The 19,053-nt window shown below is 42.3% G+C and overlaps 1 protein-coding gene across 1 annotated transcript in view; it reads right to left on the minus strand.

The window, feature by feature from the left end:
* Positions 1 to 19,053, minus strand: part of Tph2 (tryptophan hydroxylase 2) — an 87,354-nt gene that overhangs the window by 11,326 nt on the left and 56,975 nt on the right. Inside the window, exon 8 of the mRNA XM_055626054.1 lies at positions 17,484 to 17,610. Coding sequence (XP_055482029.1) covers positions 17,484 to 17,610 — 127 coding nt within the window. The remainder of the gene's footprint in view (positions 1 to 17,483; positions 17,611 to 19,053) is intronic.

Raw genomic sequence — 19,053 nt, forward strand, 5'->3', positions numbered from 1 at the left:
TTTTTTTTTTAAGAGCCCTCTGGTCATTTCAGTTTTACTGCCTCATCTCCAGCTTATCCGAGAGAATTTTCCATTTCAAAGAGGGCGACCTGACTTGTTATCATTTAGCGTTTACCTTTCCTACCCCAGAATGTAATGGTATTTTTTTAATGAGAAAGAGAGGAAGAAAGAAATATCCCTGACTTCTTTCACCCACTGAAGGGCTAATAGGAAAGACTTGCATTTATTGCACATCAGTGCCACTAGGCAATGGGTCTATCCTCATACTCAGATGAGACCTAGTTAGGACGCTCCCACATCCAGACTTCAATGTCGAAGACTGAAGGTTTCAGCATGAGTCCAAACGAGGAACGCTATGTTGAGGATATAAAGAGAGACGCCGGAGGGGACGGGAACTCCACAAGGAGAGCAACAGAACAAGATAATTTGAACACAGGGAACTTCCCAGAAAATCATACTCCAACCAAGGACTATTCGTGGAGATGACCTGGAACCCCTGCACAGGTGTAGCCCATGGCAGTTCAGTGCCCAAGTGGGTTACATAGTAATGGGAAGAGGGACTGCCTCTGACATAATCTGATTTGCCTGCTCTTTGATCACCTCCCCCTGAGGGGGGAGCAGCCTTACCAGGCCACAGTAGAGGACAATGCAGCCACTTTTGATGAGAACTGATAGACTAAGATCAGAAAGAAGAGGAGAACCTCCCCTATGAGTGGACTTGGGGAGTGGCATGCATGCAGAAAGGGGAGGGAGGGTGGGATCGGGAGGGGAGGAGGGAGGGGCTTATGGGGGGATACAAAATGAATAAAGTGTAATTAATAAAAAATATATATATAACACATAATATACATAATACATATAAAAAATCAGTATTATTTATTTCTTGTTGGATTGTGCCATTGCGATTATTTTGCATGTGTACTCTCAGCTCTTATGAAGACTTGCTGAGATCATGTCCAGGCCAAACTCACCTTGGGTGCAAAATATGAAAGAGCTGTTTGAAAAAAAAGTTACTGATCTAGAAGTAGGAGGAGACCACCCAATGAAAACAACACTCTCATGGACGTATGACAGGAGTCTACCACAGAAGGCATCTTAAAGACTCTACCAAGCAGCGTTTCAAAACAGATACTAAGACTCATAACCAAACCTTCGGCAGAAGGTGAGTTATTATGACATGGAAAGGATAGGAGCCCCACAAGGACCAAATATATCTGGGCACAGGGTTTTTTTTCTGAAACTATTTCTCCAACCAAGGACCATGTATGGATACAACCTAGAACCTTTGCTTGGATGAAGCTCGTGGTAGCTCAATAACCAATTGGTTCCCCATAGTAAGGGGAACAAGGACTATCTCTGACAGGAACTCAATGGCAGGCCATTGACCTCCCCACCCCCCAAGAGAGGAGCAGTCCTGCTAGACCACAGAGGAGGACTTTGCAGCCAGTCCTGAAGATAGTTGATAAAACAGGGTCAGATGAAAGGGAAGAAGGTTCTCCCCAATCTGTGGACTTGGAAAGGGGCAGGGAGAAGCTGAGGGAAGGAGGGTGGGATTGGGAGGGAATAGGTGAGCGGGATACAGCTAGGATACAGAGTTAATAAAATGTAACTAATAATAATAAACAATAATTATAATAATAATAAAAGAAAACAACACTCGTACTGATAGGTTGTACCCTAAAAGGGTTTTCATTATTTTCAGTCATATATTATCCTTTTCTGTGAAACAAGTAATACATGAAAAATCAGAAATCTTACATCAATAAATTACTTCTGTAAATATAAAAAAAGAGAGAGAGAGAGAGACGCCTAACCTGGGGACTATCGGGATTTTGACAAAGGGCTGTGTGATGACAATGGCCAGGTGGTGGCTCAGTCACGTCTCTTCAGTGTGCCACTGCCCTGGAGTAAAGTCAAAGCTAGACCAGATGGCAGAAAAGATTCCATGTCCCTGCCCGCACTTTCTCCAGACACCGGGTTATCATCACTCTCCTCCTCTATTACCCTCAAACTAGTGCACAGACTGGCCTTCCTGCTTCTGTCTTGATCTTGATACTTGTGTTCTCTCTGCCTGGAATGCCCTGGCCATTGCACAGACCTCTGTGAAACCCTGGCTGGTATCCTTACATCCCCAACATCGCATTCCTAGTATGGAGTCATACTCAAGCCACCAGTCTTTAAATCTGTCCCCTCCCCTCTGCTCATCCTCCTGAAGTCAGGGAAGATTTATCTTCCCACGATGTTGTTTCTGTTCACGATCCCCTTAGCGGACACAGAGTAGGTACTCAGCAAATATGGAAGAAGAGAATGAGGAAGCTAGGCGAGATTTCCAGTTGGACATGCCTATAAAGCCAACACCAGCCAGCCTGGAATAGCAGTCACTAACCTCAGCCAATTTTTCTAATTTTACCGACTCGAAAATATGAGAACTTCTCTACAATAGCCCTTGAATAGATTTTCAGGTTCAGTAATAGATCTACCCTTTGGTGACCTTATTCAATGTTTTCCCTTGACAGTAGCCCCATCCATGTCAGTGAGGAAGTGAGGAACTGGCTTCCTTGCCAAAGCCAAGCCCTGCGCCTTGCAGGTCCTTAGCAGCATGACTGGAGGCTAATTGGCAGGTATTGCCTATGGAAACTCGGAAGCTCAGCAGCCTGGTGTTTAAGTGGCTTCCGGCCTCCTTGTTACATGCGGTGACTCTGAAAACTCATTGATTCTGACATCTGGATCCTCATCTGAAAACGTCAGGGGAAAAGTTTCTCAGTTCGCTGTTTTTGGAGCCAACTGAAGCCTAGCCAGGGAAAATGCTAACAGTCCTTGGTCAGAGTGTGGAGGAGTTTATGATGTGACAGATTCGGGCACTAAAGCAGCTCCTCATCCAGACTGTTCAGAATTAGCAGCTACAAGGAATTTCTGTCAGCCTCACCAGCCAGACCTTCGCTCAACTGATGATAGCACGCAAGATGAGAGGGATGCTATTTTCTCCTGGAGATGACTCTCTGAGACATCCATCCATCGCATTCTGTTTCCCACAACATCTACAGCTCTTTAAAAAGCATATTATGAATACAGATAGGCTTCTCTTCGTGCTCCACGAACCTGCAGGTATTTTAGGTTTCACAAATCAAACGCTGGTTTTATGTTTGCAATATTGCTTCCCAGACCCTAGATGTAGCACATGAGCCCCATAGTTACATCTTTATAACACAGAAATTCACAGAAGATGGCTATGATTTTAAAGCAATCCCAACATCTCTTTCCAAAAGACTTCGCTGAACTCACTACACAACTAGTTGCCTTGAAGCGACTAGACTTTCCCATGAACTCTGTGTGTGTGTGTGTGTGTGTCTCACACACACACACACACAACACATGCTTGCATCATTTTCTCACCACATGAATGGATCAGCATCCAATCTATATATGTGCTTAATCTTCCTTGCTCAGAAGACCCACTTAAGCATATGCTACAGGATTAGAACTACCCAAGAACTGACTCGTAACCTAAGCAATTTTGTGCTCCTTGAAGGAGAAGAGAACTGATGAGCATATCCTCGGCCATCCATCCTTAGGCATGCCCAAAAAAATGTTCTGCATCACATCACACATTCTCCCTAGATGTGGTGATTTTAAAGGTCAGCTCTCCAATGCTCAGATAAAAAATGAGGTTTTTACTGACTTCCAAATGAGCTGTGGGTAGCCACTATCTTAAGAGGGTCATTTTATTTTTATCCCTGCATTATTAAAAGCAACACCCTCCCAGACATTAGGGCTAACAACCTTACACTCGCTGATTTCTTTCCAGGCAAGACCAGGAATTCTAAAAGATTGCGATGTATCTGAAAACCTGCAGGGAGAGGCATTTTTAGAAGGAAAAAGCAGTCTCGGCATTGCATTGATCAGCCTTCCTGCTTTATGATTTTATTAATGAAGTCCTGTTTCCTTTCTACTCGCTAACCAACACCACGGCTCTCATCATCTCTCACAGTTGACACCAACCATCTGTATGTGTAAAGGGAGTACCCATGAATCTGAGTACCTGTCACATGAGGGTCTACAGTAACTGAAACTCTGGAGAGTATTCAAGCTCAGGTGAGCATCCTTGTCTCGAACAATAATCACCACCAGTTAGTGGAACCTACACCCTAATGAGACACAGTGCTAAGCACTTGAACCTCATGCTCATGGCAGCGCAGAGAGGAAGCCACTGCGGAGATAGTGTCATTTGGGAGTCTGAGCACTGACTTTGAAATGAGAAGCACAGTTCAAGGGCTGCCTCCATCTTAAACAGGGAAAAGTTATTTTTTTACCAGTTCTGTGTCTCGGGCTCTTTATCTATAAAACAGGAAAAAAATAATATAAAATATCTATTAAATTCTTGCTATGGTTCCATGCTAAAGCCCCCATTTTACAGATAGAATAACTGAGACTCAAGAGGGGTAGCATTGTAAATTGAAGGGAACAATAAAGGTGGATTATGAGCAGGTGAAGCTGGGCCCTACCTTTCCTGTGGTTCGTTCTGTACATCGAAGTCTTCTTTCTGTTCCCAAAGTCACTGAAAACTGTAGGACAATGGAACTGAGGTTTTTGACAGTGGTATTCACAGTGCCAGAACTGATCAAGGTCTGACCAGCCTGTTCACAGCCGTCCTTCTATAGATTGCTCTGAGCCAGGTGCCCTCACCTGCTTTGTGACCCCTAGTTTGGCTGGGTGTCACATTATACAGACCTCTTGGAAGCTAGTGGGAAGCACATGCTATAAACCAGGCATGAAAGAAGCTGAGCCACGTGGACCTTCCTGGGGTGAAACAGTTCTGCAAAGAGCATAGTTCCAGAGAGCCAAGACTATGACAAACGAGATTGGGTCAGAAGTGTAATGCACCGTTTTTAGTTTAAAAGTCATGGTGCATAGCACAAAATAAAGTAAAACATAGCATTAAGCTACGACGGTCCATGTTTGTATTTGATTTAGGTGCATTATTTTACAACCACAAGATTAATTCTAGATCACTGAGAATTCATGAGATAATAAAGAATACTATGATTAGAGATAATTTCTGAAGCCCTCTGAAAATCATTTTGCCAAACTCTCTGGTGAGTAAAAAGGAAAGCAGATGCTTTGTGGCTGCCTGGAATGGCAATCCCTCCCCTGGCCTTCCCGTTTGCTTAAGAGTGGGAAACAAGAAAACAGGTGACAGAACATGAGGTCACACCAAGCCCTGTCTAAAGGCACAAGAGTGGCTCAGATCCTGCCAATTGTCCTACTGCACAAGGTGATTGGATTGCCTTGAGGGTGTTCTTACTAGGAAATCTGGGAGTCAAGGCATTTGCATGATACCTTCTACTGGGTATGTGCAGGCTTTTTTTTTTTAATCTAAACAACATTCAGGTATATGGCCATGTGTAAAAATATATTTATACACACACACACACACACACACACACACACAGATTACAACTCAGCTTCTTTTGGTCTGCTAGAACTCCTTTGTAAAGAACCAGAATCTGATGCCTTTCCGCCAGCCATAATCCTTGACCTTATCATCTTGGCTAAGAATTAAGACTTCTTAGTAATATTTGAGAAAGGAAAAAGTAAGCAACCAAAAAAAAAAAAAAAAAAAAAAACAATTTAAAAAGAAAAAAAGCGCCTATGTAAGAGTTCAACGTTTCAGCAGTTCTAAAGTAAATCCTTTAAACATACTTCCCCTCGGCTGCTTACAAAGAATTTTTAAATAGTGCTGCTTGGACATCGGCATAGGACCCATGTGTATGCATGCATGGAGATGAACCCAAAGTGCATCCAAAACCAGAACAAACAGCCTCTTCTGGCTCTTGTCCAGCAGCTGCTTCATATAGTTTTATATTAAATTCAGTCATCTTCCATCCAAACTGCAAACACCTGGACGGGGTTATCAGAAGCTGGAGCTGGTGAGAAGGAGCAGCCAAGAACTGAGACCCGCCCCCAAATGCACTGCTTTGTTTGGCTATTAAGGGAGGGCTGCATTGACTAACAGCATCTTCCCTAATCTGCCTGAGAAGTTCTGTCAGGAATTCATATTTCACGCGCTCTCTCTGGCACAGAAAATATTCCCTCATTTATTTCCCCAAGCTGTTTCCTGTGACTTGCCTTTCTCTGTGTTTGCTCAGGGGAGGTGTGCTATTAAGTCAGAGGCAGCTCCTCTGTCTCCAGGGAGAAACTTCACATCCTTCAGGAGAGGCCTTCCTTCTATTATTTATGGACAAAACACTTTACATTGTAAAACAGCAGGCCAGCCCCATCTAAAACCCTTTCATGAAATAAACTGAGCGGTTTGCATTTCAGAGAGATGAAGCTGGGGGTGCTGAAAGTTCGATTACCCCCAAGGTCACATGCAAAAGGAGAAGCTCTCCAGTGGCCATCCCTGTGTGTGAGTGCTCACTGATATGGCCACCTGGCTGCCCAAGAGCACGGGATGTGAAATGGACTAGCTGGCACTATTTTCACACATGCTACTGTGCCAAGAAGCTTCCCGGTGCATTAGTCCATCGATTGAGCAACAGCTCTATGGCATTAGATAGCAGTATTAGTCTCATTTTAGAGATGATGACATCAGGTCACGGGAGATGTATTAAGATTCTCTCCTTGGCCAGACTCTAGTCTTTGCCATCCAGGCCTCAACTTGTAGGCTTCCATGATCTAGCCTACATCATCCAGTTTTAGCAAGAAACGTGTTAGTTTGATGTAGCCAGATTCCTCCCATTCCCAGAATCTAACCAGGCTCCACCCTTCCTCCATCCCCCGGGCCACCTCAGCAATAGTCCTATAACATCAGGTTAACTGGAACACCTCCTTACTCCTCAGCATTCTTTTAGGAAATGTTTAGGCAGTGACCACCACCATCCTTCTCCTTGGCTACAGAGTCCTTCTTCTCCTTGCTGTATTAGGAGTCCAACTATCTCCTATTGCAAAGCCCACCACAGTGCCGTATGCCGGCTACGATACCAATGACCAAGGTTGCCTTCCTGCCCTTTGGCAAGGATCATAAATAACATTTGCCTTTAAGGTCTCCAGCCTGTAACTGACAAAGCCTGGACTTGTACCCCAGTGCCTGTACTCTGAACCACCCACTACACCACACTGCCTCATAGGCTCAGAGAAGTCAGAGTAGAGTTCTCTATGCTTTATGGGTCCCAGGTCCTCTCTTCATCCCTACTGGCAGAAGCATCTCGGGAACAAGCGCTCCGGAGAAGCCTGAGAAATCTTTGGCAACTGGGAGATGTTTACTATTCTACTCAAAGAAGAGAACAATAAGAAGAGGTAAAGTTCAATCAAATTGTACAAATTATTGCTTACTAATGGGAACATGACCGATGAAAGAAGTATAAAGACTGACAAAGTATGGATGGAAGCCAGGTTTGGAATAAATATGTAGCCTCTGCTAATTTTTGTTTGAAGGAAAAAAAAAAAAAGTGAAAACAAACAGACAGAATTCATTGGCCACATGCGATGGCCACAAAACTACACTGCAGCTTAGCCGAGTGGAAGGCTCCAAGGCCTGGCTTTCCAGGGGTTTTCCGATGCTCCTTGCTCTAGATGTAAAAGACGGGCTCTCTCCTGGGCAGCACGAGTGTTTGATAAATAGACGAAACACCTCATGACTCCTCCCTCCAGAGCCCAGAGTCACTTATATTCGGTTCTCATTTGATGTGGCAAAACTACTTTCCAGGAAAATGGGAAGGCTACATGCCAAAACGCTGTGGTGGCCATTGCTGCTGCGCTATTACAAATGGCCTGTGTTTTCTTTTTCCTTCTCCATGCATTTTTTTTTAATTTTCCATAATGAGAATGTGTCGCTCTAATAATAAGAAGGAGAATCGATGGCTTTGGTAAAGACTTTTCAGTAGTGGTATCCCTAAGACAGCCAGCACCCGCCCCACCCCCCTTCACTGCTGAGAGAAAGATGTTTTTATGGACATTGTAAAGGACAGACTTTCAAGCCCCAGGCAGAATGATGGCACTCCACTCAGTGATCCATTCCTTCCAACCCTAACTGCAGCTCTCCCTCACATCTCGTCTGGATTTAAGTTTTCAAATGGCAGCGTTTCCACCTTCTGCAAGACCTGTCCTGAAGTTGCAATCCACCCACCAGAATTATTCCGTAGATGACCACCCTTCACCGTGACAAGCATGTAAAACGCCAGGCAAATTGTGGTATCTCTAAGGAGCAGGCAATGCGAGTTTTAATCACTGTGTGCTCAATCTCATGTCGCGTTTCTTATTGCGCTACCATCCATCGCGATGTCTCATAATGTACAGTAATACATTTTACATCTCCTAAATGTACTCTGAGTTTTTATATCACAGTTCGGAAGAATGGCTGTGAAAATCCTTTTGACTCCTTTATTTGAAAACTACATTTTTGGAATGGGGTAATTAAATTCCTATAGTTTGATATAACATTACCTCCACTATTCTAGCTCATAAAGAAAAAAAATGCCAACCATCTTCTCTCCGCTTTTGCTGGAAATGGAATTACACTGCAGATATTTCTGTTAATGCAAGTTAAGATCCTGATAGCCTATGCCATTGTACTTAAACCAGAAACCTCTTTCTCCAGCATATCTTTATGGAAATTAAAGTGACTACAGAAATCTCCTGTTTGATGAATGCATTCAAACTTTCTTTGAGAAGAAAAAGTAAGAAGACCTCAGTATCAGGACTTTTAAGCCACAGCACGAGCTGAGAATTGGGGCCTTGAAGTTGCTTTAGAATTCTTTATCTAACACCATGGTTCCTAGTTAGGATTCCTTAGGCAGGGATGAGAACAAGCGTGGCCCTGCCTGACTAGGCTACCAATGATGTCATGGTGTCCACTGCAAGGGTAGGGTATCTCATTCATTCCTCATCCCCTGTCAGATGATAAAATACTATTCCTATTTTATTAAAAGCTTCGGAGGCATAAGGAGGTAACAGAATTTGTGCCTAACCCAAGACACATTTGGAAGTAGTCAAGCTAACACTCAAGCTTGCCTGTGAAGACATAGTATAGGCCCTCCCCTCCCCCATTGTGCCACGCCTTTTATTGCTCTTGGGGCCCAGAAATCAGTATTTCCTACTGCTAGTTTGAATTTCTAAATATGACCTCTGTGCTTGTGCACATTAATAAATCTGTGTGCTTTTGTCTTACGTTAATCTCTATTTGACTTTACTGCAGCAGACGCCAATATTGAGGCTTCAAAGGGAAAATATGAGGGTAGAAAATTCCATCCTTAGGGATTTAGCTCATGGGTTATAACTCTTGCATGGCAAGGGCAAGGCCCTGGGTTCTATCCCCAGGATCAGTGGGAAAGAGAAGTAAATGGAGGTAGATTTTCCTGCACTACCTGCCAGACATACCAAATAGCTTCATCAAGGTCTATGGAGCACCAAGAGGTCCAGCTGTTGACTGTGGGGTAGTGTGGACAAGCTAATTTTGGTATGGAGGTAGACTCGGTGTTCTCTCGGTGCTTAGGGAACAATGTTAACACAGCAGCTCTGCTTTTATGAGTTTCCAAATTCCTAAACTAGGTAGTCTGCATTTGTTTTCTTTTCTCATCTGTTCTATGATGGATCTCAGAGGCCCTTAGGATATAGTTATAAATGACCAAGAAAGATTTGAGTTACTAAAGTGTACAACTATTTCACACTACAAATAAATTTGTTCCTGAACAAGGTGGACCATGCAGGGTTCTTGTAAAATAAATCAGTGACAAACACTTCATAATGAAACAACACACATCATAAGTAAAACACAAAGGGTTAGAACAAAGCAGCCTTGGCCATAATATTAAATGTTCTTGGAAGAGAATTAGTCCAAAGAATGCTTGGCCTCAGGGCATCTGGACAGAAAACGACTGATGAAGAAAGACAATGAAAACAAGTTAGTTAAAGAATTAAAGCATTGCTTACAAGATAATTCTACTTTTCTATATGCACAGCAAATATAAAAGTGAGTGTAATGAGTTGGAATAGATATTATTAACTTTTAATTAAGTTCCTTAGTAATAACATACAAACTGATCACTCACCCAAACATCTCAATTAAGGATATAGAAAAGCGCCTTCCTTCCAGATCTTTGTCAGCTTTGTATCAAATGACTCAGACAGCTGAACCAGTTCAAAGACTCTACACAAAATCAATAAGCCCGAGGCTTATTCAAGCTTCCTATGAAGATACTAAAGTGGTCATTCTTAATGTCATCGTGTTCAGAAAGAACTATAGCTGCATCCAAAGTCTCCCTCTCCGACACACACACACAATCAGGTATGTGGAGAAGAAAGGACACTTCAAGAAACAAGTTGATGTACTCAGCAAATAGGAACATATCAGGCAGAACTTTATAAACTAAGACTAACCTTATAATGTGAGCTATCGTTGATTCTTACCTTGAGACTGATCATACATTTCAGCACTGCTCGCAACAAAGGAAAAATACAGGTTAAACTTGGAAACTCAAACACAGTTGATCATGGTCATCAAAGCACCAATCAGTGCAAACTATTTTAGAAGCAAAGTATTTGTTTGATAAGGAAAATACAAACAGAATTCAGTACTGTTACTAGCCTGTCAGTTTTTACTAGAAAATAACTTAGCTGATAGTCAGGCCTCTGCTTAGAATGAATTTTACCATTTCAGAAAACAGTCTAGACTTTTACCTCCTAAACCACGCTTCTGAGAATATTGGCAGGGTAGGATGCTAAAAGAGGCTGCCACTTAAGGGCTTTTCTTCATTCTCAGGTTCAGTTTTTTTCACACTTCAGCTTTTTCAGAACGGACCGTCATCTTTCAACGTCAGAAAACTTTGCTAGTTGAAATTCCCCCTTACACTAACAAAATGAAACCCACTATTATATTAGCAGTATGTGTTATGGTCAGCGGCATCTCAGAATGAAGGAAACGTGGCAAACTTAGAAAACTAACTTCTTATCGCTTGCGGAGACTCACTTTGCATGTTACCTTGTTAGAATTTCTTTAAAAGTCCTGTGATTTAAAGCAAAGCTTGTTGTTTACTCAGTGTTTCCCAAAGTGTGCCAAAGGGTGCTTCTTTTTCGTGAGACTGACGTTCTGGGGACATATCCTGGGGACGACCGCTCATTCCTACACTGCTCTTGCCCAAGACTCTCCTTGCATCGGCATTATCGAGAGCCAGTAATAAAATCTCTTCAATCAGAAAGTGATTTCAGGGGAAGCAGAACTGAATGCATGGCCTAGAACCCTATAACCATGGAAAATTCCAGCTGAGCCAGAGGCCAACTTATTCTGCTTGGGAAACATCTGTGTTCATATTGATTGTTTATACTCCAGACAATGTATCACTTGGTCTGCTGCAGATGCTTTTAAAGTGTGAGGAACGAACTGACCAAAGAAGCCTTCTGCGTCATAGGACAGGGCACACCATGTGCCAACAGATTCCCTCCTATAAATCCTAACTTTGGGAGGAAGGGACGTCTGTGTATTTCTAGGGCTGGTTTTTAAGTTCCCTTGTGTTGGTACATTTCTGTCTCTGTATCACTGTGCAGGTAACTGGTCTCACAGACAGAAGAATGATGCGATACAAAACTAGTGCACCGCTCTCGTAGCTGCACTGGGTCCATTTTCAGGCTGTGAAGCAGGAAGTTTAACAGCAAGGAAGATATCCTGTAGTGCTACCATTTATGTAAAAAAGGACCCAGGATATGCAGATGAGTCTGAAAGATTACTGTGTGGCTTTGGAAAGATATAATGGAGCCTTGTCTAACTACCCTACCTCTCTTCCATATCATCGGCTCCTTCTGCTACCAAGCTGCAACGGTTGTTCTAGTCGAATTGACAGATAGAAAATCAAATTGAGAGAGATTATCTACCTGACGGTTAGCCTCTGAAAAATTCTATAAGGGATTATCTTGGTTGTATTAACTGCTATGGGGAGACGCATCTTAACTGTGAGCAGGATGATCCTGAGCTAGTGAAAAGCATCTGAGCACTAGCATTTACCTGCAGTCTGCGTCTGCACTGTGAAAACTAGGGGACCAGCTGTCTCAACCTCTCCTCGCCCTGGCTCCCCCACCTCTAACCCCCAGCCCTACGGGCTGTCCCCTGTGAGCTGAAAGAAACCCCATCTCCCTTCCACGGCTTTTGTCAAGGTATTTGTCCACTGGATATGCAAATGATTCCTGCCGGGTAGAAAAATAAATAAATAACCTCGAGATTGCAGCTTCAGGCCAGGCTCTGGAATGCTTTTCTATCATCTCAGCAGTTCAGGAGAGAGAGGCAAGAGTATCAGGAGTTCGAGACCAGCCTTAACTGTGAGCAGGATCAGTCCCTGGGCAGAAGATGCTGAGCTGTACTTGGTAGAGAATTTAGTACATAGTAAATTCAAGGCCAGCCTGAGCTACATGAAACTCTGTCTTGAACAAACAGAGAAGTTATGGCTTTATCGCCTATAGAAACATAAACCATTTTATATCTAACTGTGGAATTCTTTCTTTCCGTGTCTATAAGATCTCAGTTTCTGGAGTTGCCCTTCACTCGATTTCCATCCGACTGTCCTGCTTTTTCCGCATTAATGAGTTGAAACATGCTCAAGATAGATGTATGAAAATCTTATTTACAACCGTTTGAAGTTATAATTCAGGACCTGTGAGATGGCTCAGCAGGTAAAATATACTTTCACCAAGCCTAACCACCCGAATTTGATCCCCAGATCCCACATGGCAGAAAAAGAACCAACTTCCATAAATTGTACTCTGACTTTCACACATGCATGCTCACACATGAGGCCCCCCACACACACACACACAAAACAAGTACGTAAGCAGATGTAAACAAATGTTTAGCTATAATTCAAATCAACTTGCCTTTCAAAACAAAAGATTCTGTTGTCTACCAAACAGAACTGCATAACTGGGAATAAACAGTATAATGTAATGACGTGGTCTTATCCCTTAAACCTAGTGTAGTCTAGTGTAAAATTTCACATTCAAAACAAAGCCTGGCCACTTTGATCCTACAGTTCAGTTTCTGCTTAGAGATGTGATTCACTGCCAGTGAACCTTTAGCTTTGTTTTGATTTTGCATCTAAAGGCCTTTAGGCATGATTTTTTTTTTCTACTTCTCCACAGTCTCTAAGGCTCCTTACCAATTTATACCAGGCTGTTTCATAGATGCTTGCTACCTTACCTGACCACTGAAGGCATTTAAGTCTACAAACACAATGTACAAACTATCGTATTAAATCTGCCTTAACCAGAAATGGGAAATAGTTTGTCTCAAAATTATAACACATGCCATGTAGCCCTCATTGGAAATATTTTTGCGTATCTGTCATGCACAGACCTGGGACAGCTATAAGGAGTAAGAAAAGAATCTAGCAGCCAAAACTAATGGCCTTATTCATTATCCACCAGAAGGCAAATTATTTACATGCATAACAATGCATTTGAAATACATTCTCCAAGCATCATCATCAATTTCTTTAGGTACAAAAGAGGCTCATTTAAATGGTTCTCAGGGCATAAAAACCATTGCCCACAGAAAAGCAGCAGAGATAGCTTCATTCTCGAAACTGAGCATTATTAACATGTCAAAATAAATATCAGGCAGAAATATAGCAAGGGAATCCAGTGTCTACAGGCAGTACAGCCTGAGCCCTCTAAAAACCAGACCCTGGTGACCAAAAGCAGCCTTAGACGAACCCCATTCGGAGGTGACAATTAGTCTGAGTGGATGTTGGCTTCCTCCTTAGATTTGTTGACAGTGCATCCCAGAAAGTTATTAACTGTCTCCTTTCATGAGTCATAACTCTTTTTTTATGTGCCTAAATTCACTATAAACTAGGAAAATCGGGCACTATATAAACAGAGGATTAATAATATAAATCTCACCCAGGGTATAGGAATAATACTGCCTGTCTCACAGTCTACATAAACAGCAATGGCTGTAGTTTTCCATCTGTCCTCTCTGTGGATTTCCTCTCTTGGTATGTCTCATCTCCCTTTTTCACCTACTACTTCTTCAGGGGACTTGACACAGACAAATTCGTGGAGTGGACTAATAATGGCCCCCTTTCTCATCAGGGATAGCTAGCCATAGGTCTTCTTGCCCCTGCCAATGAGACACAAGTATTTTTTAAAATATGTAGCCCAGGCTGACCTCGAACTCATGATCCTCCTGCCTCTGTTTCCTTCAGCAAATCCTACCGGTGTGCACCACCCCAGAGACATGAACTCTTAAGTCTTGGTCTTTACAAGTGAGTCACTCAATTTGCTTTCCAGTTTCAGTGTGTGGCTTGGAAGTCATTAATATGCATGTTATCCTGCAGGCTGTTTATCCAGCCTGTACTTTGAAACAGTCTGGCTGGATTCTGTGTGGTCTTCCAGGGCCAGTTTCAGTACTTTCTGCACTCACTTTGGTTTTAACTGAAAGACGGGCGATAGCTCTACATGTCAATAGCAATTGCATTCCTATTTTTGTGAGTGTCGCCAGCTTTATCACATTGTGAGTGCCTTCCTCCACACTCTCCTCAACACACAGGAAATTCTTTCCAGATCCTTCTTCAGTGTGCCACACTTCAGAGTAAACACTTACACAACTTACACAATTTGAAAGAACTAGAACTGTAAGGCTTGCAAGAAACCGAAAGTCAAAGGGATTTGTGATGGGCGGCCAGGCAATATCAACATAAGTGAGTAAACCAAGCAAAAGGTGGAAGAACGGGGCCACTCCATACAAATGCATGCACTTACACACACATACATACTCTTCTCTTCTCTCTCTCTCTCTCTCTCTCTCTCTCTCTCTCTCTCTCTAGCTCACACACACACACACACACACGTACACAGAGTCTCTAGTACATTGGCAGAGACTCAAAATGTTTTGCATTGAAGTCTTCTGTAAGCTTACACTCTGCTTTTTATCAGTCAAAACTACTGTAAGATTTCGGGCAGGATGATCCTCTCAGTGGACACTTGATCCTCCATCATCTGTCACCAATTATTTCATAGTTAAAAAAAAGTAAGTGTCTTTCCTAGATTCTGCCCTCAGAATCCTAGTCTCAAACAATGTACTGGTTAGTTTTTGTTTTTGTTTTTGTTTTGTTTTGTTTTGTTTTCAAGTTGATTCAAACCAAAGACACCTGGAGAGAACAAACCTCAATTAAGAAATTGCCTCTGTTAACACTGGACCCAGGGCATGTTTGTGGGATATTCTCTTGATGGATGATTGATGTAGGAAGTCTCAGCCCATTGTGAGAGTTGCCATTTCTGGGCAGGTGGTCCAGTTTGCTAAGCAAACTCAGCAAGCCAAGGGACAGCAAGCCCATAAGCAGCAATTCACTATGGTCCCTCCCCTGACTTCCCTCAATAACAGACAGTGATTAGGAAGTGCAAGCCACAGAAAGGCTCTCTGCCCAGAGTTGCTTTCCCAACTCTTTTATCACAGAAACATAGAAGCAAACTAGGTACAGTTCAGGGGAAAGACAATGGAGGAAGAAAAGGATGGAGAGAGAAAAAGACAAAGGCCTATGAAAAATGGCCTAATGAACTCTACCAATTACAAGTGTTTTAGCTCATGGAGCCAAGACCATGAACCGCCAAGGATATTAGAAGCATAATAAGAAACTTTCTTCTCCCAAAAGTCTGCTTGCCCTTGTAACAAAGGTTTCAAATTATAAGTATTACATTTTACCCTAGAAAATACAAAAACAGAAACAAACAATAATGCTCCAAAAGCTATCCATGCCCTAATCCTCAGAACTGTGAAGATGTTACTGTTTCATGTGATTATATGTGTGGGTGTGTGGGGTTTTCTTGTTAGTTTGCTAGTTAGTTAGTTAGTTAGTTAGTTAGTTAGTTAGTTAGTTAGTTAGTTAGTTAGTTAGTTTGAGACAGGGTAGTACTGGCTGTTCTAGAACTCCTTATGTAGACCAGGCTGGCCTTAAGCTCACAGAGGTCTGCCTGCCTCTATTTTCCCGAGTCCTCAGCATACGTCTGAGTCTTGGGATGGGAAGATTTTCATGAAGGAAAAAGTGGAACTACTTCTACTCTGGCTTTCCTTTTAGGAGAGAAATATATTTCATGGTTCATCCCTATCAAAAGTAGGAAACAGAAGATACACTGAAAAAGCAAGGTGTTCTGTTTTGTTTTAAAGAAAATTAGGAGAGGGCTGGGAACCATCCCAGTCAGTAAAGCACTTGTTTTAGAAGCACAAGCATCTGATTTTATTCCCAGAAACTATGTTTAAAGAAAAATACATAGATAATGAAAATAGATATAATTAAATATAGTGAATAAAAATAAATAATAAGAATAAAGCTAAAAGGAAATAGATAATAAAGAATAAATAGTGAGTAAATAAAATAATAATAAAATATATTAAAAATTATATATATATATATATATATATATATATATATATATATATATATATATACACACACACACACACCTAGCTGGGTTATAGGGATTTGAACTCAGGTCCTCATGCTTGCACAATGAGCACTTTACTTACTGAGCCATCTCCCAGCACTGAAAAAAAAAAAATATTTCTTGTTGGGAGAAAAGAGTATTCTTTTGATATATAATTGTGGCAAACATACTCAATTGAAGACCTCCTTTCCTTACCAGGTGGCTGTAATCATTTAAGATTTTTACCCCTGCAGGTCCTTAAGCTTCTAAACATCTTTCTACTCCTAGACTCTGAAATAAGGAAAAGGGCGAGGTACACAAGCTGTCTTGATTTGTTTCTTTAACATCTTAAACACAGCATCGAAGCCTACTTTTCCTTTTACATGACTTGTCTGGGAAAGAACTTTCCTGATATCATAACATCTAGTCAATCTTTTCTTGGTTTGTATGTGTGGTAAGTGTTGAGCTCCAGTTTCTTAACGCTGTCTCAAATCGTATCTGATTAAAACCTTATCAACTTGTCAAGGAGAGAATACTAGCTGCAGTTCCTACTCTGCCCTTTTACTATGACAAACATTTCCACAGAATTCAGTAAGCGACGGCCTATAGACCAAATCTAGCCCACCCCTGGCTTTTGAGAATAAAGTTTTATTACCCTGCTGGTGAATCCCCAAGAGTCCCCCACCCCCACCATAAAATCCCGTTTCAGAAATGATGAGCAGTGCCTGAGGAACAACACTTGCCAACTCACTTATGTATTATCTGTGGCTGCTTTTGTTCCACGGTGGCTGAGCTGACTAATTTTGACAGTGATTACAGGGCTACCAAACCGAAAATACTGACTCACCCTTTATATCCATCTATACCCACCCAGCCAACCTCTAAACAGGAAGGCTAAAACACATATTTTGGTAACTAATAAACCAAGAGTTGATTATCTTTTGCAAAATGAGAACAAAGTTAGGGTGGAATCATGCTTTCCCCAGAACATTAGCCTGGGAGACACAGTCGGTGGCCATGAGCTTTATTTTACCATATAATTAGACAGTGAACCAGTTTTTTAGGTTGAAAGTGAAACTCACCGTGGCTAGTTTCTGAACATCATCATCTGAGGCTCCCAGAGAGGCTAGGCCGATCTCTTGTGAAAATTGAGCAAACTTTGGATCTGCAAGCAGCGGGACATGTCCCAAGAGTTCGTGGCATGTGTCTCTGGGAGGAAAAAAGAAAACACAGAGGCATGTTACACAAGAAATTTTATAGTCCATAGAACAAGACTGAAAACCCTAAGTAGAATCTTGTTACATAAGCAATTACCACCATGCCTTTGAAATGCAGTGTGTCACATGATCAATGATAGTTCCTCACTTATGAGGAGGTATGAAAGTGTATGTGAGATAGAGCGCATGTGTACGTGAGAACACGTGTGTTCATGTGCTACGGAAGCCAGGGACAACCTCGGGTGTCTCTCTCGAGGCACCATGCACCACTGTTTTTCTCTTTGGAGACAGGGCCTTTCCTCAGCCTGGAACTCACCTGGCACACTAGCCTACCCAGCCAGTGGGTCCCAGATCCTGCTGCCTCTGCCTCCTCCGCACTGGAACCTGACTTCCATAGGTTCTGAGCTCAAATTTAGATCCTCGTGCTTGAGGGACAAGCACTTTTCCAAATGAACCATTTCCTCAGTCTGGGATATAATACCTTAAGTAAAGCACAAGAAAAGCCATGACTTTTTGAGAGACATGGTCCTGCCAATAGCCGGCCGAGGCCTGGACCTTGCAATCTTCCCAGATCTGCTTCTTTAGGAGGGAAGCCTCCCCAACAGGCATGAGCTACCTACCACCTTGGGGAGCCTCTGTTCTCGAGTGTTACTGCATGCTGAGCGCATAATATGTTTGTTTTACATATTACATCTTGTCATCCTCCAGGCGGCCTCAGGAAACAGAACTTCTTGGTGTGAGATGCTGCAGCTCAGGATGGGCCGACTACTAATCACTCCCAATTGGGCCACATTATAAACAAAGTTTGACTGAAACACAGCCATGCCCACTTAACTATGTATTGTCTACAGTCACTTTTGTCAACAACTGCAGAGTCAAATCGCTGTAACTGAGATCACATTTCTGCAAATTCTAAAATAATTCCCATCTGGCCCTTTCATAAAGGAAGCTTGCTGGTTTTAGGCATAGATAGTAATAAGCTAAATTAAATTTGGACCAAAGTACACCTTTGAAATTGAGTCTGTGTGTAACAAACTGCGGCCTAGCTTGGTACAGAGTAACGAAAGCCTAATTTGGTAGTAAAGCCTTATAACAAATAGCTGAGTCTTAGCCGATTCCAGCAGCTCTGCTTCAGTCACAGGTGCTAGCTGATTCAAGTAAGACAAGCACCCAGCTATCCTCAACTAGGCTCTCCCTGAGGGTCAGTTCCATTTTGTGCCCATGCCGCCTTGAAGCCTTGACTTACTGTGGTTTTAAGGCCCAAATTCAGGAATCACAGATGAAAGCCAATGAAGAGTGTGTGTTTGTGTGGGGGTGTGTGTGTGTGTACACGCGCATTCGCGTGCACACGCACGTGCACCCATTGCTTGCAACTGGACTAATTACAGTTTTTAAAACTAAATGTGTTGTCTTTTGATAACAGTTATAAAGCCAA

The sequence above is a fragment of the Psammomys obesus genome, unplaced genomic scaffold, assembly GCF_907164565.1.
Source record: "Psammomys obesus unplaced genomic scaffold, mPsaObe1.curated_primary_1811, whole genome shotgun sequence".
Taxonomy (NCBI): Eukaryota; Metazoa; Chordata; class Mammalia; order Rodentia; family Muridae; genus Psammomys; species Psammomys obesus.